Source organism: Callionymus lyra, chromosome 2, assembly GCF_982586985.1.
Source record: "Callionymus lyra chromosome 2, fCalLyr1.hap1.1, whole genome shotgun sequence".
In the NCBI taxonomy this organism is placed as follows: domain Eukaryota; kingdom Metazoa; phylum Chordata; class Actinopteri; order Syngnathiformes; family Callionymidae; genus Callionymus; species Callionymus lyra.
The window spans coordinates 44,451,616-44,474,550 of NC_141819.1; the positions used below are offsets into that span (position 1 = coordinate 44,451,616).

Sequence of the window (22,935 nt, forward strand, 5' to 3'; positions counted from 1 at the left end):
GCCTACAACAATATTGATTGAAAAATGATTAGATATTCTGTTTAAATAAACCTAATGCAAAGCACGGTATGAGTGATAGCCCAGTTGAAGGTATAGCAGATAAATCAGACCAAAAAAGAGAACTATATGCTGCAACCTTTCCTTGCCTAAGAAGACTACACAACAAAAAGCCACATCATATTGAAACATTAACCATGAATTGTTGCAGAATTGTTTGCTACATTCTCGCAAAGCTCAAGGAAATGAGTGAGAAGTCAAATTCAAAACTTTAAACTTCTTGCTGACATGACAACTCTGTTTTTTCAGAAGACAAAACAAACTGGCAAAGTATTTTGGTGTTGTTTTTAACATTATTAATTCAATAACATTTTCATTTCATTTCAAGTGTCAAACCAGGGGCCTTATGGTTTACTTTAATTGAATTGAAGATATATGCTCAGATTTACCCACAGATATGTACTTATGTTCATCAAATGTTAATGTTAACAATATTACCTTTTCTATTAGAAAAAAATATTAAAATATATTATTTTATTTACCTTCATGACATTTGCTTTTATTATTCACAAACTTAGGTTGAATTACATTACTTTTAACATCCTGCATTCAAATGGGTGATCAGTGTGTGTATTGAAAGTGTGTGAACTCTGTGACCCCGAATGTTTTTCTGTTCAAACATTCTCAACAACTTGAGCCAAGGAGGGACCATCTGTGTAGGTTCTGCTATTCAGTGTGAGTCGTAAAAGATATAGGATAAAAACATGTATGTTTGAAGATTTGAGATACACTGCGTAAAGGGGCATCTGCTTAGAAAGGTATGTGCTAAAATGAACATCTTTGTTTGTTAAGATTAGGTCTGTTTGTTAAAATGTTGAAGACCCAGGGAGTAATGTATTTCTCCGGTAATCATCACAGGTTTAAGTGACAAACAAGGCTAAGGTTGAAGACAGACTAATCAGATAATTTATTGTCGTATCAGTAAGGGTTGACAAAAAGAGAAAACAGACAAAAAACATGAACTTTGTTTTAATTTGATAGAGTCCTTATCCAGCTATGGGGTAATGGTCATAAATCCCCTTGAATGAAAGGAAGATGAGTTTGGAGGTTCTGGGCCACTCTCTAGAAGGATCTGGTGAGTGCACCAGGATTTGACGGAGAGTGGACCGAGCGCTCAGAATTTGGCATTCTTTAATAATTTGAAAATGTTGTTAACTTTGTATCATGATTTTTGTAATTGTACTTGAGGTCTTGCATGGCCTATTTTTCATTATCATTTTACCTTAAATAAAGTATTGTGTTAATTGTAAGTTTCACTCTTCCTAGGATCAAACAAATGCGCAGAACTTAAGAGAGAAGCAGAGGACTGAGTTCTTCAATAATTGGTGACCTCCGACCTGATCCAAGGAAGGAGGGGAAGAGCCTGGTTGAGACGACGGACCCGGTGGTTGGACTCAAAATTGAATAGCTGCGCAGCAAATGGTAAGAAGACACCGTTATATGAATAAGTTAAAGTCTTCTTTTGAGTCTAAATCCGGGTTCCGTGGCTGAAACCAAGATAAGTTTAAAGTAATGAATATAAATTTAGTTGTTTTTGATTGATCAGGAATGCCAAAGTGAATTATTGAATTGTGTTGTTTTTGATAAATAAGAAGTGAATATAAGTTTGGAGGCCTTGGAATTTTGATTGTTGCTGTCGGCGCAAGGAGTCCTTTTTTTTCTATTTTATTTGCTTAACCCTTGATGCCATAATTGAAGTATAATGCAAAATGTATTAGTAAGACTAATGGCAACAAAACACACATAATGTAGAAAGATCTGTTTCCCGATATTTTTATCTATGAACTTTGTTGAGCGCTTTAATTTGTCAATACTTAGGCGGCAGTGTGGTTGCAGCGAGGTCACCGCCCTGAAAATGCAGGAAATAACGTTTCAGAGCGTCTAGATTTCAACATTTTCCTGGGGGAGCATGTCCCCGGACCCCCTAGAATGGGCGTTATTGTTTAGAACAGATTTTAGATTAACACCCAGTTAATAGGGTTCAGATATTTTTAATAGCTAATTTAGGATTGTGAAAAAGCAATACTTTCCATGGGTAACAATCATGGACTGATACTGATCTCTATGACATATATAATTAATTGTCAAAGATGACTGGTTTTTGATATAAATCAATAATTATCCCAAGTTGACTATAGGGCGTCTAATGTTGTTCACAATCGTACAAGGGGTCTGCTCAGGGAGATGCTGTGTTTGCTCAGACTCGAAAAATGTGAGTAAACATTGGCTGCCTGGATTTTATTTTGTTGAAAAGTGAGAGAAAAGAGATAAGAAGTCTCTTTATGGCTGTCTGGATTTTATTTGTTAAAAGGTTTTAAAAAAGTAAGAGTAACTGAGCCGTACTTGTAGTTTTTACCTGATTTTCGAATAAATGGTTATGATAAAAGGAAACAGGGATTTTAATGGGAATAAAAATTCTAATGATAGAGTAGAGAGTTCGCTCTTGAATTCAAAAAATGATTTTCTTAAATCAAGATGAAAGACTGTGCGCTGTAATTCAAATATTTAGTCAAATGAAACGTTAATAAACAACAGGGAATGGTGCAAAAAAAGTTGAAAAGATGGCATTTAGGATTGTGCAGAATACTAGATTGTTCCCGGCAAATAATTGCAAATATCGCGGACTGGTGTGCGAAAAATGCTTGGGTGAAGTGCTGACAAGTGAGATGGAGAGCGAGAAGAAATATGGCCTGCTAAGGTTCACTATCCTTGTAGACTATAATTTCTTTGTTGAACTTCTTTGATTTGGGTTGAGGTACTTAAAATTAGCTGGCAGAGTAGAAATAATGATTGGGAAAGAGGCCACACAAGGCTTGGATAGTTATCAGTCTCCAAGTAAAGAGAACAAATTCTAGTTATGAGTCATCATAGCTCGGATGGTAGAGTGGTTGCTTGCGGTCTGAGAGGTTGCGGGTTGAATCCCAGCTCCAGACCAGTTTGTGGCGTTGTGTCCCTGAGCAAGACACTTTACCCTGATTGCTTCTGATGGCAGAGCTGGCACCATGTGTTACAGCCTACTCCCATCAGTATGTGATTGTGTGTGGGAATGCGTGACTGTCAAAGCGCTTTGTGATCCTGGTCTAAAATGGCACTATACAAATAGACATAGAAAAAAAAGTTTGAATAAAAGCCTAAGGAAAATGCAAAGCTAGACATGCTTTGAGGATGACGGAAATGTTTGTGACACTCTGTTGAAGTTCTGAATCACTGAAATTCCTCGCATCACCCGCAATACAGAAACACAGAGTAGAAACCTGGAACAACATGCAGGGAAACGGCCAACCTCCACGTCACTCTACGCCTCTCTGATCGACAGGAGGAAAACATTTCACTTTCTAATGCCTCTGTGAAGCCAGTGACTTGACATGGAATTATTGTCGACCCAAGAGACTTCTGACTTGGTAATATAAACACACGAAAAAACATTCACCGTCCTAGGCCTTAAAATATTGTCATTGAAAGGAAACATTCCTATTCAAAAGATAAAATAGTGTGTATGTGGATCAGTGTTTATGTAGACACGATCAATACAAACTGAAGACAATAATCTAAAGAAATTAATTACTCAGAATAAGAATATAGCGCTGGAAAAATCCTATACTAATAAAAACTAACAGTAGGTAACGTCGAAGATAAAAGCTTTTAAATAAATTAAAGTAATCTCCAAAATGGGAATAAAAAAAAACCAAAACAAAGGATGTTAAATTGATGGAATTCAGTAAACCAGGAATAGTTATGTTGACAGATGGAATAAAGAATATGGATTTACTGGGAATTAGACAAAAAACATGTGAAACAATTTATTAGCAACTCCACATGTAAGAAATACCAAAATACATATGGAAACTGTTTTATTTGCCACAAACCAGGTCGCATGGCAAGAGATTGTAAATAAAATTTCTCTAGATAAAAGATTCAGCTTGTAAACCGTTATTTAAACATATAGAAGGAAATCCTTATGTTTTCCTTTGTTCCTCAACATCAGGGACAAGAAACGTAACTTAAAAATAGAAAAAGTCAAATGAAAGTGTGTGTAGTATCAGTAAATGGTGCTACCAAAAGTGAAATAAAGATTTAAAGTAAAATAACTAATCCAGTAACAAAACCATCATGAACATAGATGCTTTTAGAATTGTGCAGTGGTCAGTACCTTACATGAATGAAGTGAGCACAAGTGACTGATACAGGAAAGTGTTCTAGGCTACAAGAACTACACATCTGATCTGATAATAATGAAACAGCTAAGGTAAAGCTAACTGCTAAAGATGAAAATAATTTTGACACGAGTAAAACCAGTTCCATTAGGCTCATTGTTGGGCAGAGTTGAGTCATAGTGTAACACATGTCTTAACATGGGGGATGGTAAGGTCAAAAGGACACTGTGAAGCAACAGGCTTCCCTCTATAATGTGAATTTTAAATGTTTAAATGTATGAAATCTTATGTTAAAGCTTTAAACCCAACCCACAATGTATAATGAGATAAGAACTAAGGAAACCTTCATTTTTAGGACTTTATCAAGGTGAATTCCATGTAAAAGGAGAATTTGTTGATTGATAATCCTTGATGAGTTTTGAATTTAAATGATTTTTTTCTGTGTTGGAATAATGATACTGTATTGGTTGAAGAATTAATAACTACTAGTTTTTGAAATCTGGTTGTTTTTATAGTTGTTGTTCTGTGAATTTATGTTGCTTGACTCTAGATGTTTGGACTATGTTTCTGGAAGTATTTGTCTTGGCTGATAATAGTAATTGTTACTTGTTTGAATTGTGAGTTAAAGTTAGTCATTATTGTTAAGTATAAACTCTGACTGAGATTGTTTTCTGTGTCTTGTTTGTTAACTCTGAGACTGTGTCAGCTGTTTTAAAATCTAGGTTTTTTTAAATAAGTATTTGTAATGTGTGGAGGTCATTTTGATAGTTCAGAGCAAGTTCTGCTCCACTCTAGCTCTGATATGTTTTCTTGTCCATGACATGAAGTTAGACTGAACTTCTAAGGGGAGGAGTTCTATCTGGGGGGAGTTTACTACTTGGGGTTGGTATCTGAGATCTGTTCCTCCTGTACTAAAGTACTCCTTCCACTCTGTGACTTTTCACTTTTCATTTTGAGCATTAGAATACTAATAGATCGTGATTTAGATTAAAATCTACATAGTGTCTATCTAATTACACTTTTCAGAAGTAGGGAGTTAGGAAGTTTAAGTGAAATGGAATAGTTTAAAAAATGGGAAGTAAACTATCCCTTTATCTGCTACTTTTGAAAAGGAAAAAAGGGAGCAAAGGAGAGGAAGAAAATATGGTTGAAAATGTAGTACTATTGAATAAGGATAATTATTAGGAAAAGTATTTTCTTAAAATATTTTAAGACCAAAAAATTAGTTTGAAATTCTTTTAAGTTTTATTTAAATTCACATCATATTTTGAATGTAAATGAAGTTGATACGCTGACTGGTTTGGAGTGGAGGCTTGACAACAGAACAAGATTTACTTTGAAGATGAAAATTAAACTTGTTCATTTTTGTTGGTGTTTTCTGGAAATGTTGAGACTTTTCCCTCCAGAAGTGAATGAACAGTTGAAGTGATAAAGAAGTTAATGGAGAAGTGGATTCCTAATTCAGTCTGTTGAGGTCTGTAAGAAAAAATATTTTCTGACTTGGATTTGAAAAGCAATGAAGAGGCTTGATATGTTGTCATTAGCGCTGATGGCAGTGCTATCATGTCCAAAGAAGGTGATGATTGATAAATAAATTAAGATGATTGATTTTGAGATCCCTTTAGGGAACATTTTGGTTCTTCTGAAGACTGTAGAATTCATTTGTTAGTATGATTGAAAACTATATCATTTAGGTAAATAATTTGCTTAATTGAGATTTGACGATTGCTTTAAAATAGTTAATTTCTAAACTTAGACTGAAAATAACTTTTTAGGAATTTGATTTTAGTAGAGTTTAATGCTAACAAACCTTCATGAGTCGATCTGTGGATAAATTAATTGAAGAAAGAACATTTGAAAGAAACAACCGCTTCATATTTGAATTATGATACCTGAACCTTTTGCGAAATAACCGTCAATCTCATAAAGAAATGATTTGGAGAAATAAGGTAAGATCATAAATTCAGAACAATAAAAACATTTTTTCCAAATTTAGGAAGGAGGTGATAGCTGCCCTGCCTCGAGACTATTCCTATAAATGTTTTGATTCTAAGTTTCACTCATCCTTGGATCAAACGAATGCGCAGAACTCAAGAGAGAAGCAGAGGACTGAGTTCTTCATTAGAATGCATATGACTTCTTTGCTACTCTCTGTTATTGTTTTTATATATTTAATTATTGAATACAAATATATTCTTGTTTGTTTTCGCATGTATTCCCGATGTTAGACCCCTCTTATAACCTTCTTTAGTTCAGATCACTTAAGTGAGTTCTGAAGAAACATGCTCTTTGATTGCTGTTGAAATGCTCGGTGTCTAAGACAACGTGTGTTTTCGAAATGGAGTCGCACTCCAACCTGGGATTGACTGTTTCGGTGGCCATCCTGAACAGAGGTCCATAGAAGGAGATCTGTGCCGCCACTTCCTGCTCCTCCACTTCTACCATATTATGTTATGGCCTGCCTTGTTGACAATATAACAGGATCTTTGCTCTAGTGATGATTAAAAAGCATATTTAAATGTCTTGGCTAACACACAGTTGATTAATTAAAAAATCAGGCACTTCCTTCCTTTAGATGCTGCTGAGAAACTCATCCATACTCTTGTGACCTCCAGGCTGGACTATTGTAACTCTCTTCTGTCAGGATGTTCTAAAAAGTCTCTCAAAACTCTTCAGCTCATTCAGAACTCTGCAGCTCGTGTCCTGACTAAGACTAAGAGGCGTGAAAACATTTCCACTGTGCTGTCTTCTTTACATTGGCTTCCTGTAGAATTTAGAATACAATTTAAAATCCTTCTCTTAACCTATAAAGCTCTACCTGGTCTAGCACCAACATACATTAAAGATTTAATCCAAACTTACCAACCCTCTAGGACCTTACGATCCTTAAACTCTGATCTATTAGTTATACCACAATCTCTAAATGTAAATTTGGAGCCAGGGCCTTAAGTTTTCAAGCCCCTCTGCTGTGGAACCAACTACCGGCTTCAGTCCGGAGGGCAGACACCCTCTCTATGTTTAAAAACAATCTTAATACCTTGCTTTTCGATAAAGTCTATAATTAGCATAACTGTTTATCTTAGCTGCTATAGGCCTAGAATGCTGGAGGAGTTTTAGACACTGAGCTCTCTATATCCTTCTTTTCTGCATTACATTCATCACCTGTGCAGTTTAAACCCACACGTTTTATTTCTCTCCTGGAGCCCCAGGGCTCCACCTCCAGAGCTGCTGCTGATCCAGGATCTCCATCACGTCATCAGATCCCGAGTTATCTGCAGCACCTCTATGGACTCTCCCATACTCTTTTCTTTTCTCTCACTGTATCCTCCCTCACTCTTCTCTTCATCCATCTGTCTACTTGAATTGAATTGATTAAATTGTTATCATGCATATCCTGTCTAACAAATGTAGTTATGCTTGCAATGAATCAAGTGTAAAATATTTAGACAAGATTTACATTAAGTCAGTTTCAAGAATATTTATTATGCAAGAACAACTTATTAAGTGCAGTCACAACAGATGATGATGATCATCTGACTGATGACAATGAAGATCGTTTCTCTGAAAGCAAAAAAAAAAAAACACAAAGAAGTCAGCGCCTGCATGTGAATCTCTATATAAGTGTGCAATAGTGCAAACACTCACAGCACTTGTAGAGGTTATTCAGTCTTGTCTTGTCATTGCGGCTCATCTCCTTAGCGTTTCCAAAAGACACATTGCTGTTTGGGATGGGAACCATTGTAGGCTGGTTGTTCTTGGAGAAGGCATACCTGAAACAAGGCAGAGATAAGTTGAACCAGGTTTTAATCCAAAAACCAATAAAAGACACATCATTGTGTTTGTCCTCACTTGTGGTACTGCATGACAGAGTTGTAGTCATAGGGAGTTCCTTGATTCAAAGTGGCGATCTTCCTGAAGTTGTGCTCCATTCCTTGAAACCAGGACAAAGACATGTCTGTTAGCTTCCTAAGATTGGTATCTCACAGAGAACTGTAATTTTGCATGTTGCTGAATGTTTTTCTACTGAGGAATTTGGTTCTAACTTGACTAGTTTGATAACAATCACTCAGACAAGACAAAAATAAACTTTGCACTCCAGAGGGAATCAAGTTCAGTGGAGTTGTGGATTGAGGAGACACGTGTCACACTGTCATTGACTATTCAAGTATATATTTGTCAGACTGCAGGTGGAGTATGTTGATTTAAGGGGTTGGAAATGAAAAGTCTTGTCTTTGCAATATACAGTAGATAAGGAGAGTGTATAGTGACCAGGGCTGTGGAATGGATATAGTCAGAGGACTGATGAAGAAGCTGCGGGAATATATACGATTTTGGTCATGTAAGAACATACTAGGGTTGCTAGGTGACGCTAATTCTTTTTTGTAGCAATGCCTCTTTAACTGTTAAAATGTGCATTTTACCAGAAACAACATTCTGCAGATTGACTCTGATGTGGTTGTCCCTGTCAGAGCGCGTCTGCTCATGGTTGAATCCCAAAGCATGGAGAAGCTCATGCTGAACAGTTCCATGGTACAGACAGCCACTGCGGGCCAGAGAGACCACCTGTTTGCCACCACGACGTCCGACGAAGGACCAGCAGCTGGGACAGAACACCAATGGTCAGCAAAGTCATCTACCTACTTGATATCAAAACACATTAAAAACGTTCTACCCGTTCTGAGACTCAATCTGGAGCCAGTCGCGGTCGCTGCTTCTGCTAGGTCTGAAGCGGATGCAAGAGAAGGAGGAGAAGGACTCCAATCCACGAGTGATGATGGCCTTCTCACGGGAGGCTGACAGAATGTACACAATGTTTTGACAAATTCAGCCAATCTCACTTGTTTAAGTAAGTATTTGGTTCGTAGTTATAACGTTAGGGACTTCTGGGGAAGTAAACAAAACTCACAGATATGAATGCTGCAAAGTTCGCTTACAAGAAATGTTGTCCAAATGCATTATTGTGTCAAACATTTTGCAATATTGACTCGTCCGGATAATAGTAGATTCAATATAGACATAATTTATCAGTAGAATAATATCTACCGATGAAATCCCACCTAACTATGCTGTAATACAGAGATATCAAATTATTAAGTAACGGCATATATTCCTAAAATGTCCTGAGTATGGAATTGTGTGGCATATATTCTATGATAGAGATTATTTGATTTAGAACAAGACTATTAATTATTCATGGGTGTTGATGTTTAGTCACCAGACTAAAGAAGAGAACCCTTCCTTCCATAATTTAATACTTACAGAAGTGGTTGGTGATGTAATAAGGGATGTAAACCTTTCCATCATTGTTCTTGCCCCACTTGCAGCCACGGCTGGTGCAGGGGTCAGCGTTCCTCTCAGCCTCTTCGTCAATGGCAATGTCTCCCTCAATCAGGGTGGGCTCACCAGCAGAACGAACTGTGAGACACCATAAACCTTTTAACTTCATGAAAAGCTCAAAAACAAAGTTAACAAAGTGGTAATGCAACACGTCTACATAACCGAAAAAAAAATATGAAAATTAAAACTATGAACCATGATTACATTAATGTCACCTAAAAGTATAATAAGAGAATCCAACCGAAGCCTATTCTGTTTATTCCACGTTGTCACACAAGCAATGTTATGGTTGGTTTGGTTAATTTATTTGTGAACAGCTGTAATTTCACATTATATACATGTTCAATACATTTTGAGGCAAGTTCTTCAAACTTCCTCCGAGTCAGGTCAGTCATTTCACTTTTTTTTTTTTTTTGACTTGGAAAAGGCATTAGATCATCATATTTTTAAGACAACCCTTGCAGGGTGCTCAGCTAAACTTGTGAACATAAGCATTCCTATATGAATAAAGGAAGGTATATTCAACTTACCCAGGTTTCTGTTGGCTCTCTCCAGCAACTCAGACACTGATAGATCCTCCAGGTTTTCTGCTTGGTGAAAGTAAACCATCAAACTTTAGCAAAGAATTACACAAGATAGGCAAATTAAGGAACCTACCTGTCTGATGGTGAGTTGTGAGATGCAGGAGAGTAGAGAATGTTAGCTAAACAACACATTGATGATCTCATGTCATATTGTACTGTCTTACCTCCACCTCCGCAGAGCAGCATGCTGCCACCAGCAGCAGGGCCAGAGCAGAGAACACAAACAAGCGAGCCATCTCAGCAGACCTGCAAGAAACAGACAAGCGTCAGAAACTTCTGTCTGTCTGCTGACATCCAGACTTGCTCACCTTGATTCCTGTGAGCAGACGTGTGCAGAAGAGTGTCCACTGAGGTCTTTTTATACAAGATAAGATCAGATAAACAGTGGGGCTCAGACATTTATCAGTGCAAACACTTGCAGGTGGTATATTTTCTATACTTGTGAGACTTTAACATGTGCTAAAAATGCTCATTCTGCAAAAGGTCATCGTACACAATGCTAGAGTTGTAGAAAAGTCAGTCCTTACTTTATTGTTTGCCCAAGCAAGATATGTTTGAAAAGGATGCACAACCCTATCAGACTTTTGAAAACACATATAACATATAACATATAATCCATCCATCCATCTATTCATTTTCAGACTCTCATTCCCTTTTGGGGGAATAAGATTGGTAATGCACTGATAGAGCCTACATCAATATTGATTGAAAAATGATTAGATCTTCTGTTTAAATAAACCTAATGCAAAGCACGGTATGAGTGATAGCAGATAAATCAGACCAAAAAAGAGAACTGTGTGCTGCAATCTTTCCTTGCCTAAGAAGACTACACAACAAAAAGCCACATCATATTGACACATTAACCATGAATTGTTGCAGAATCGTTTGCTACATTCTCGCAAAGCTCAAGGAAATGAGTGAGAAGTCAAATTCAACAGTTTAAACTTCTTGCTGACATGACATGACAACTCTTTTTTGTTTTAGAATACAAAACAAATTAGCAAAGTATTTTGGTGTTGTTTTTCACATTATTAATTCAATAACATTTTCATTTTATTCATCAAACCAGGGGTCTTAAGGTTTACTTTATTTGAATGCATATGACGTCTTTGCTGCCTTTGCCTTTGTTTTCCCCATGTAGACCCTCCTTATAACCTTCTTCAGTTCAGATCACTTAAGTGAGTTCTGAAGAGACATCCTCTTTCATTGCTGTTGAAATGCTCGGTGTCTAAAACAACGTTTGTGTTTTAGAGATGGAGAAGCAATGTCTTAAGAAAAAACAATGCATTCAGAAGTCGCGGGCACTTTTATAAAAAAAAAAAAAAATAATAATGAACGAAACTTTTATCCAACCGTAAAGATGCTATGTATACATAAGAATAATAATGGTTAATAACAATTAACTCAGAATTAAAGGTAATGGATATACTGTAAGTGAAGAAGACATGAATTTGTGTTGAAGAGCCTAAAGTTTAAAGAAAGCACACATTTACAACACTATCTTATTTTATTAGAGACATTTCAACCTCTTTATAAATGATGCAGATAATCTTAAGAGGGTCTGATATATTCATTAACTTGCTTCTCTTTACAGCTGTCGTCGTAGCTTATAGAGTTAGACAGTTCTGCCCCCCATGTCCAAACATTTTTCTTGCGTCTTACAGCTTTGAAATCTTGCACAACTGCTCTTTCTGTCTTCCTCTTAAACTGGAGCAAGAAAAAGGTTGACTTGGCGACAGAAGTCAGTTGATGTTTTGTTCTCATCCGGTGCACCATGATACTGCAGGCCTTGGCATTCAGCTTTCTCCTGTGCTCCGTCCGCGGATTCAGTGTCCAAGTATGCTTCAACAGCTATTCTTGTTTTCTAGTAATTAAAACATGAAAACTCTATTCACACAATATTCATGGAAATTTTCGTTTTTTTTGTATTTTCACTTGTGATATGTTGTTTTTCTTTTTGTGTCCTCTTACAGTCTGCAGCCGATAAAGGAGATGACTTCTCTGGTGAGTTTTACTGTTTGTAGTAAATGTTAATAAGTGGTGCATGCATTTTTCATTTAAGAGCATTTATGATAATCAAGTCAGCTTTTTTCCAAACTTTTATTACTGATATTTGTGGTGACTACATTTTACCAATATTATGGAAACAAAAATGTATGTGTGTGTTTTCCTATTGAAACTTAATCCAAATATATCTTTTTTTTTAATTGATTCTTTATATATTTATCTTATTTGATTTGTTCTTCTGTGAGCTGGATTACATGTATTCACCCAAACATGTGTTTGCTTTGTGAGCTCTTCAGATTAAATTGCTTTCTCTCTAATACTTTCTTTTTATAGGCAACAGCATTGATGATGATGACAGCATCTCTGCAATTTTAGAGAAGGCAAACGTCAACGTTGGTATGTTCGTTATTAACATTTATCTTATTTATAATTCATATTATTTACTGTACACTCACTTACCTGCCATCCTATGTTGCACTGTTTTTAAACGGGTTACATTTAATAAGTAAGTCATTTTTATTTGTACAGCGCCTTTCACAGACCAGGGCCACAAAAAAAACAACTAAAAGGATCCGAAATAATTATGATTTTATTAAAACTTATTTTCAATAACTATTTTAACAGGAAGGGCACCGAATGAACCTATGGTAATCGATGGAGACATTGCTATGCCGACAATGCTACGGAATGCTGATCCTTGCACCTTGCAAAACTGCCTCTGGCCAAAAGCCACTGATGGCAATGTCTACATACCGTACACAATCTCCAACCAGTACTGTGAGTTCATATTGACCATTTGACCTCTGATCTGGCAATGAACAGAACAGAACTTTTCTGCTATCTTTTGAGTCAGAATTATTACATTTATTGTAGCTAATCCAGCATGTTCTTGTTGTGTTTACAGCTCAGTCTGAGAGAAATGTCATCATGAGAGGTCTGCAGTCTTTTGCTCAGGCCTCCTGCATCCGATTCTTTCCTCGCAATGGTCAGAGGGACTTTGTAAACATCCAGTCAGCCTCCGGGTGAGATAACTTTAATGACGTACAATAAAATCTCACAAGAACATCAAAAGACTTCATTCTTCAGGAACTCATTATTTGAATTTGAAACTTCAGGTGTTACTCTTTTTTGGGACGGCAAGGACGTGGTCAGGTGGTGTCTCTGGCTCGTCCTAACTGCGTCGTTCATAAAATTGTACAGCACGAGCTGCTGCATGCTTTGGGCTTCAATCACGAGCAGACACGTTCGGACAGAGACGACCACGTCCGCATTCTTTTTCAGAATATTATCCCTGGTGAGTTACGATTTATGAGAGTTGCTGCTGCTTGTTTTCTCTGCTCCTAATAGCTTAATGTCTTTGTACAGGAATGCAGTTTAATTTTGCTAAAAAAAGAACCAGGAATCTTGGCACACCATATGACTACACCTCTGTCATGCACTATGATAGGTAAGAAACACATTTGTTAAATTTATATCTTTGTACTATGTTTCTACTAGTTCTCAGTTATAGAAAACTTTAAAATATACATTCTTCAAAACAAGTTACAGAGGCCCTATTGCTTTCCAAACCAACACCTTGTTTTTAAAACTCTTCTTTTACTCCTTGTCACCTTCTGTGGTGGAGAACTGTCCAATTGACCCTGCTGTCAGTGGATGATTGAGGGAAAGATACAAAACCCAAGATCAAGTTGACATTGCCCTGACATGTGTTCCTGGGACCCCAACATCAAGCCAGTCCAGGAAAGTGGTCCCTTGGCAAAGACCTAGTGACCACGCTTTATCCACCAGTTAGCCTTAGCCATGAACCTTGTTTGGTATTTCTGTGTTCTGGCAGACAGCATTGTTTGTTCGACCTTTTAAATGGCACTACTGGATAATGTGTCTGCTCTAAATGCAAAGATATGGTCCTCGATTGTAAACGGATGGAACATCCTGTCAGGTTGGTGATTCTTCCCTAGGTGAAGGGATCTTGTTCAAGAGTTGGAGGAAAATGGAGAATGAGATAGACAAACAGTTTAGATAATTATCCTCAGCCGTGAAGTCTCTGTATCGGACTATCATGGTTATGCTTGAGCTAAGCCAAAAGTTCAATCACTCAAATTTATAATTTATAATCTTTGTTTTTACTCTTTTCTATGGTCACACACTTTGGGTAGTGAGTAAAAGTACAGAAGATAATAAATAAATGGGGGGGTTGTATACAGTGAAAACCAGAGATGAAACATAAACATGAAACGTGTCTCTTTGCCAGGTTTGCATTTTCTAGGAATCAACAACCCACCATCATACCTATCCCGAACAGCAATGTGGCCATTGGAACTTCCAGGCAGATGAGTCAAATAGACATCCAGCGGATCAACATCCTCTACGGCTGCAGTAGGTATCAATGGTATCAAATCTCATTTTCCATCATCACACACTTTGTTTTCTTTCCCTCCAGACAGAGAACAGTTCAACCCTGAAGCCAAAAACCAGCATCTTTAGATGAGAGTGGAAGTTGTGCCTGCTTTCCTTTACTTCAACAAGTTCCTTTCGTGTTTTTACAAAGATCATATTCATCTTTAATGAGAATAGATCATTGATCTTTCCTCAAACCAATTTGCTTTGTTATTACAAGCTGATGTTTAATTGTGTCTCTCTGGCCTGCTTTAAACACATTTATTAAAAATATGCTTTCAATCATGACAAGTCTGTTTTTCACTTATATTATGAGTAATTGAATTTTTTGTGTAAGAGTTTCAATTGACATCTAGTTCATCCAATTACATATTTTTGTGCCACGACTGAGTGGGTGGATCTGGACACAAAAAAAGGGGCCCATTGGGATATTTTCTGAAAAATGAGGGCTGGTCCAACCAGCTGGTCCTTTACAAACATTGGTTTCCATTACAGTTTACTGTCAATAAAGTAGTAGATATACTCATTTGAAGGAAAACTAATGTGTTGATTTTAGTTTCTCTTAAATTGATATTGGACGTCTAATGTACTCATCAGTCAACAGTGTTGCATCAGTATATGTTTGCTTGTAAAAAACTCTATTTTCATTTAAATATTTACATTAGAAAATTATCTGAAGCCCCACCCACTGAAAACCCCTATTTATTCTAGAGATTAAATCTTGTTCACTATAACCGAACCCATTCTGCAAGGTTTTTCACCGTGCATTATAAATCCAAGAAGTCTCCAACTCCAAGGGACTCATTGTAAAAACAAAGCAGGGATGGATTACAGCTGGCTGGAAAAGTAGTGAAGACCATTATTATATTATGATGTGCTTTATCCTCATAACCTTTTGTTCACCGAGATTACAGAAGAGGGACAAGTAATAACTGTAAAACATTATAATCATAATGAGGGACTTGGAGAATCTTGGATAGTAAGACTTCAACTTGAAACTTAAATTATAATATTTAAGTGAGTCAGGAGAGTTCAGTTTTCACGTTAGTTTTTTCTTCAAACAGAATAAAATACCATGTTCTTAGCTAAACAAAGAATAAGCCAGATAATTAACAAGAATAAGGTGATTGAGTGAACTGATGTGTGCAGCCTCATAACCAGACACCTGACAGATAACAGCCCAGCTTACTTCGACCAGAACATATAAAACGGCTGCACTGTGCATTGAGCTGGAAAAGCTAGAGAAAAGCCATGAGCATAGTGTAACTTATGAAAGTGGAGGCAGGAACACACAGGTAGACTACATCTTGTATAGACGATGTAATCTAAAGGAGATCAGTGACTGCAAAAGTAGTGGTGGGTGAGAGTTTAGCAAGTCAACATAGGATGGTGGTTTGCAGGATGTATCTGGTGACAAGGAAAATGAAGAGGACAAAGGCAGAACAAAGGACACAGTGGTCAGACAGGATTGTTCTATGGTTTTCATGGAGGAGTTAAAAAAGAATGATTTATACAGGTTGGCAAAACAGATAAATTGAGATGGGAAAGACGTCTAGCGGGTTTGAGTAATTAAGAATAGAGAGGGACATGTGTCGACAGTTGCCACAGAATTAATAGGAAGATGGAAAGAGTACTTGAAGAGCTAATGAATGAGGAAAATGAAAGAGAGCAAAGGATAGAAGAGGTGACTACTGTGAACCATGAAGTAGCAGAGAATAGTAAAGGTGAAGTGAGGGCATTGAAGAGGATGAAGAATGGAAAGGCAGTTGGTCCTGATGATATACCTGTGGAGGTATGGAAGTGTCTAGGGAAGGAGGTAGTAGAGTTTCTCTTTAGACAATTTAACAAGATCTTAGAGAGTGAGAAGATGCCTTAGGAATGAAGAACAAGTGTGATGGTGCCTATCTTTAACAATAAGGGAGATGTTCAATTTTGCAATAACTATAGAGGAATAAAGTTGATGAGCTTATGGGAAAGAGTTATGTTGTGGAAAAGAGTAGTGGAAACTATATACTCACTCTCATACATATATACTCACTGTCACATACATATATACTCACTCTCATACATATATACTCACTCTCACATACATATATACTCACTGTCACGTACATATATACTCACTCTCATACATATATACTCACTCTCACATACATATATACTCACTGTCACATACATATATACTCACTCTCATACATAAATACTCACTGTCACATACATATATACTCACTGTCACATACATATATACTCACTCTCATACATATATACTCACTGTCACATACATATATACTCACTCTCATACATATTTACTCACTGTCACATACATATATACACACTTTCACATACATATATACTCACTGTCACGTACATATATACTCACTCTCATACATATATACTCACTGTCACATACATATATACTCACTTTCACATGCATATATACTCACTGTCACATACATATATACTCACTTTCACACTCATGTATACTCACTTTCACACACATATATTCTAACTTTCACACATGTATTCTCACTTTCACACACATATATACTCACTTTCACACACATATATACTCACTTACACACACATATATATTCACATTCACACACACATAATCACTCTCACACACATCTAAAGACCCTTTTATTTGTGCTGGCCTTTTCCTAATTTTCTGGGACTTCTGTGTTTGTCTTATGTTGCCTTGGCCATCAAGAGTTTTTAAATCTGTTTCTATTTTAACTGTGTATTGCTTATTATTGTTCAAGAGCTTTGTGACCCTGGTCTAGATAGGCATATTATAAATAACTGTTGCTTGCAGGAGCGCGTGCGAGCATGCTTGCTCGTTTACTTAACTAATTACAATTATAAAAATCAAGATACAAAGTTAACAAAAACAATTTAAAAATGTTCAAATTATTCAAAATGTTCAAATTATTAAAATATTCCAAAGTAAGTAAGTAACTAATTTGTATTTATATAGCGCTTTTCCAGACCAGGGTCACAAAGCGCTTAAACAATCAAAACAATACTCAATAAAGTATATACTTTAAAGGTCAAGATAAAACTGATAATACAACAGGAGTTCAAGAAAATCAACGAAAAGCCTGAACAAATAATAATGTTTTAAGATGTTTCTTGAAGGAGTCAGTAGACTCCATCAAGTGCAGAGAGAGAGGAAGATCGTTCCAAAGCTTAGGAGCAACAGCCTGGAAGGATTTCTCTCCTCTGGTCCTGAACTGTGTGCGAGGAACCATCAGTAGATTCTGATCCACAGACCTCAGAGCCCGAGCTGGGGTGTAAGGCTGGATCAGATCACTGATGTAAGGAGGAGCTTGAATTTTACCAGAATTTTAAAGTTGATCCTGAAAGAAACTGGAAGCCAGTGAAGAGTTTTAAGGATCGGAGAAATGTGAGTTCTTCTACTTGTGCGGGTCAGAATTCTCGCTGCAGAGTTCTGAATCAACTGCAGGCGAGACAGCTCCTTCTTGTTAAGACATGAAAACAAACTGTTGCAATAGTCCAGACGAGAAGATTTTTCTCAGTTGAAGGAAACAGTTTCTTGTCAGTTTTCTACAGTGTTGAACTAGAGACATGTCTTTGTCAAATACAACACCCAGGTTTACTCAGGTTTAGTTGGACAGACTGACCTAAGTCATCCAAGTACTGACTCAACCCTGGAACCTTATCATCAGGAGTAATAACCAGAGTTTCAGTTTTGTCCACATTTAGCTGCAAAGTGTTTTCACTTAGCCATTGTTTGATTTCTAGCAAACAATTTACTAAGCTGTTCAGCCCCCGGGCCTCAGTTGGATCAAAAGAGCAGTAGAGCTGGATGTCATCAGCAAAAATGTGATAAGAAACATCAGGAAATCTCTGAATGATTTTACCCAGGGGAATCAAGTACAGCAAAAACAATAAAGGACCCAGAACAGAACCTTGAGGGACTCCACACAACAGACCCGCCGATTCAGACCTCATTTGATTAGCAGATACACTAAAACTGTGCTCAGAAAGGTATGATTAGAACTATTCTAACACAGACCCAGACAGTCCCACTTCATCCTTCAGTCTTCTCAGCAGGATCTTGTGATCAACTGTGTCAAAGGCTGAGGACAGATCCAAGAGAACCAGAACAGTGTATTTACCCGAATCAAATACTTTGATAAAAAGCCTACAAGGAAGGACGTCATCTGAGCCGAAATATCACCCAGAGATAGAGCACTTAAGGAAGACCAAGAGGAGGAGAGGAGCTCAGCTGCAGCAGGGGTTCCACACAAAGAGGGAGAGATTTTCTCTTTGATCAATTTAATTTTGTCAATGAAAAATCTCAACAATGCATTGCTGTCAGCTTCACAGAAGACAGGCGTGATTTGAGGAGCAGGAGACACGAGAGAATTAATCGTGTCAAACAATACTTTAGGGTCTTTTTTATTTGCTGCTACCAGTTTTCTGATGTAACCAGATCTAGCAGTTTCCACCATCTCATTGCATGAAGACATCAGATCCCTGAGGTGAAGTCTGTGCACCTCAAGTTTAGTGGACTTCCAGAGACACTCTTTGACAAAGTCTCTTCAGACTCAGGAGATCTTCATTTGTCCAAGGGCACTGTTTTTTCTGAATTTTCAAGTTCGATTTAACAGGTGCCACTTGATCCAGTATTTTAACACAATGAGAAGTGAAACGGTGAACCAAACTGTCCACGCCTGGGCAGTCATCAAAGGAAAGAGGGTCAAACATTGTAGAAAAACTATCTGCAGTATCAGCTGAGATGACACGCCTCTGAGACCTAACTTTCAAAGGCTTAGGTTCAGGGATGAAGTCCAGGTTAAACAAGACAAGAGAATGATCACTCAGATGGACATCATGTACAGATACATTAGAAATGTCCAGGCCAAGAGAAAAAATAAAGTCTAAAGTGTGGCCTTTTTGATGAGTGGGTTAAGAAATATGTTGCTTAAAATTAGAGGCCTCTGTTAAAGTTAAAAGTTCTTTAGCAGAGCAAGATGTGACGTCATCAACATGAAGATTAAAGTCTCCAAGAAAAAGTACAGATTCCATTTGAATAATGTAAGATAAAAAGTCACTGAAGTCTTTCAAGAACCAGGGGGGCTGTGTGTGTGTGTATGTGTATGTGTATGTGTGTGTATGTAAAGTCCGAGCACTCGTCCACTCTCACATTGAGGGCCGTGTCACTTTTATCGCAAGTATAGGCGATTGATCATAAAATCCCCAGTTGTTCAGAGTCTTGGAATGTGGGAACAAAAACATTCAGGGTCACAGAGTTCACACACTTTCAATACACACTGATCACCCATTTGAATGCACAATGTTAAAAGTAACATAGTTCAAGCTTAATGTGAATATTAAAAGCAAATGTCATGAAGGTATATACAAGATTTTTTTGTTCTGATAGAAAAGGTAATATTGTTAACATTAACATTTGATAAACATGAGTACATATATGTGGGTAAATCTGAGGATATATCTTCATTTGGTAGAGAAAAACAGAGAAGGTCAGAGCGAGCTGCGTTTGCATTTGTCGATCTGGAAAAAGCCTATGACAGGGTGCAGAGAGAGGAACTATGGTACCGTATGAGGAGAGAAGTATGTTGGAATGGTGCAAGAATTGTATGTTAGACTGGTGCAGGACATGTATGTTAGACTGGTGCAGGACATGTATGTTAGACTGGTGCAGGACATGTATGCCAACTGTGAGACAGTGGTGAGTTGTGCTGTAGGTATGACATAGAAGTTCAAGGTGGAGGTGGGACTACATCAGGGTTCAGCTCTCTGTCCCTTCTTGTTTGCAGTGGTGATGGACAGACTGAGAGATGAGGCTAGACAGGAATCTCCATAGACAATGATGTTTGCAGATGACATTGTGATCTGTGGTGAGAGCAGAGACCAGGTGGAGGAAAAGCTGTAGAGGTGGAAATATGCTCCAGAAAGGAGAAGCATTGAGGTTGGATGCAGCAAGACAAAATATATGTTTGTGAATGAGAGGAACCAAAGTAGAACCATGAGGCTACAGGGAGTAAAGATAAATAAGGTGAAGGATTTCAAGTATTTAGGGTCAACAGTCCAGAGCAGTGTAGATTGTGGAAAAGAGGTGTCCTCAAGCTGGGTGGAATGGGTGGAGAAGTGTCAGGGGTGTGAAAAAAGAGTATGAGCCAGAACTAAAGTAAAGATATACAAGACACTGGTGAGACCAGCAATGTTGTATGGTCTAGAGCAGTGATTCCCAACCTGTGGGGCCGCTTCCCCCTGGTGTGCTGCGAAGGTATTGCAAGTCCTCAAAATCGTTTCCAAATGTATTTATTTTTCAAATCAACATTTTCAAATATTCTTTTCATTATATTGTGTTTTCCGACTATTATAAATGTGACAAGGTAATGAGAGATTTTGTTGTTATCGGCCGGACCACTTTGCCTCGGACCGCATTGCACTTGACTTGTTTACATTTCACATTGATAGCAGAAACTGGAGTAAAAAAAAGAGGAACATCACATGTTAGATGTTATGGAGAGAAGGTCAAAGTGGTCAGAATGGGCTGGTTTGGTCATGTACAGAGGAGGGATAGTGAGTATATTCGTAGAAGAATGCTTGGGTTGGAACTGCCAGGCAGGAGGTCTAGAGGAAGACCAAAGAGAAGGTTTATGGATGTAGTGAAAGAGGACATGAAGTTGGTTGGTGTGAGAGACGGGGATACAGAGAACAGGGTTAGATGGAGGAGGTTGTTTTGCTGTAGTGACCCCTGAAGGGAGCAGCGGAAAAGGAAAAGAAGAAGAAGAACTGTTTCCAAATACACTTTGTCCGAGTATATATCTGGACAATTCATGCAAATTTCCACCTCTGAAACATTAATAACTGTTCTCAAAAAGTCAGTGTGTCTGAAATGATCTCCTCCTTTCCCCTACTACAAGAAGAAAAGTACTTTTCTTTTATTATCTTTGACAGCACTGTATATAATCTGCCTGCTTAAAATATCAGTACATCATCACTCGTGGATTGGAGTCAATCTTTTCCTTCTCATGAATCTTCTTTAGACCCAACAAAAGCAGGAACCACGACTGGGTGAAAATTGAAACCCACGGGTAGAAAACGTCATGCCTTTAAGTAACTTAGTTTACTTAAGGGCATGAAGGTTGAAGATACCTTGAAGCAAATTTGTTCACATTATTTTCTTTCATTAAATCTGCTTACCTCATCTGGAAGGAATGCTTGTAAGAACAATTGTCCCACCATAGTTCCAATTCCAGATGCCAACGTGTCCATCGACAACACTTCAGAGATGAGCCGCAAGGACAGATAATAATATGACAGACTATACCAGTCCTTTGACAGCACCTTTACTTGGTAATTATCTGCCTTAACCTTACTTTTCTCTCTTTCAGAGGAACTGCTCTAACTCTTTAACTTGTGTCATTTGTCTTCAAAAGCTGTCTAAACAGTTAAGTAAATCCCCCTAAAAGTGACCCAATATACATATTTACAGTATATCTATACCAATTATTTTTCCATGATTGTTGTACAGCAACAAATAGCAATTAAATATTAATTATTAAGTCTTTATTCGTCTCACAATAGAAACATAGAAAACATGAAACTAATCAATCAGATAAAACAGATTCACTTGGCCTCAAAAGTAAACATAAAAGGGTGAAGCTCCAGGTGCAGTGCATGCGTGTACCTGAGGCTTCATTTATTGTAAAAATGAGGAGCTCTGGAGTAGGTTGTCTGACAGATACCTAATTAAGACACACTGTAATTAATAACTTCATAAATTGAGAGCCTTGTCTTTTGGCTCAGCTCTTTCTTCACCACAACAGACTGATACAGATATGTGTCTATCGAGCTCATGTTCATTTTTTCCACTTGTGCGAAAGACCCCAAGAAACTTGGTAGGTTATTTTCCAACAGAGGACTATGGTTTTGGAAAAACAGGAGATCATCTGGGCCGATTCACATTCAGCTGTTTGCCCACCTAGTGAGAACTGAAGGTCATGGCCTGAAAGAGCCTGTGATCATCAAAGAACCTCAGCTGCTGTGCAGAAGTTAGTCCAAACATTCTGTTGCAAAATATATGAATACAAACACTAGAGCAACAGCATTGTGTGGAATAATTTAAAGGTGGCAATTTAGGTTTTAATTTAGTGTTGTGATCTATGTAATATTAGTATTAGGCTAATTTGTATTACATAATCCAGTTTGCTACCCACAATAGACAATATGGATTGGGAAAAGGTATGCTTGCTCTTTTAATTCTACTTTTCTTTTTCCATTACCTAAAGAGAGCTATGTTTTCCATGGTCATATTGTTCTTACTGTACAGTGCTTAGCTGCTTAACAGTGTGGGGGATCAGCACCTCCTAATTTCTAATGATAGAATCGACTCTCATGGA

The 22,935-nt window shown here is 37.5% G+C and overlaps 2 protein-coding genes across 2 annotated transcripts; one reads left to right on the top strand and one right to left on the bottom strand.

Annotated features, from left to right (window-relative positions):
• Positions 1-7,753: 7,753 nt before the first annotated feature.
• Positions 7,754-10,166, bottom strand: LOC148087240 (hatching enzyme 1.2-like). Its single transcript, XM_087785439.1, has 7 exons — positions 10,079-10,166; positions 9,471-9,626; positions 8,884-9,004; positions 8,633-8,811; positions 8,061-8,142; positions 7,857-7,981; positions 7,754-7,772 (listed from the first exon to the last, which is right to left on the bottom strand). Coding segments are annotated over exons 1-7 (744 nt in total). The 5' UTR covers positions 10,158-10,166; the 3' UTR covers positions 7,754-7,770.
• Positions 10,167-11,839: 1,673 nt separating this feature from the next.
• Positions 11,840-14,821, top strand: LOC148087241 (hatching enzyme 1.2-like). The gene is made up of 9 exons (XM_087785438.1): positions 11,840-11,969; positions 12,106-12,136; positions 12,473-12,535; positions 12,764-12,916; positions 13,044-13,161; positions 13,255-13,433; positions 13,505-13,586; positions 14,391-14,515; positions 14,580-14,821. The coding sequence occupies exons 1-9, from the start codon at positions 11,907-11,909 to the stop codon at positions 14,621-14,623; spliced, it is 858 nt and encodes a 285-aa protein (XP_087641564.1). The 5' UTR covers positions 11,840-11,906; the 3' UTR covers positions 14,624-14,821.
• The last annotated feature ends 8,114 nt before the right edge of the window (positions 14,822-22,935 follow it).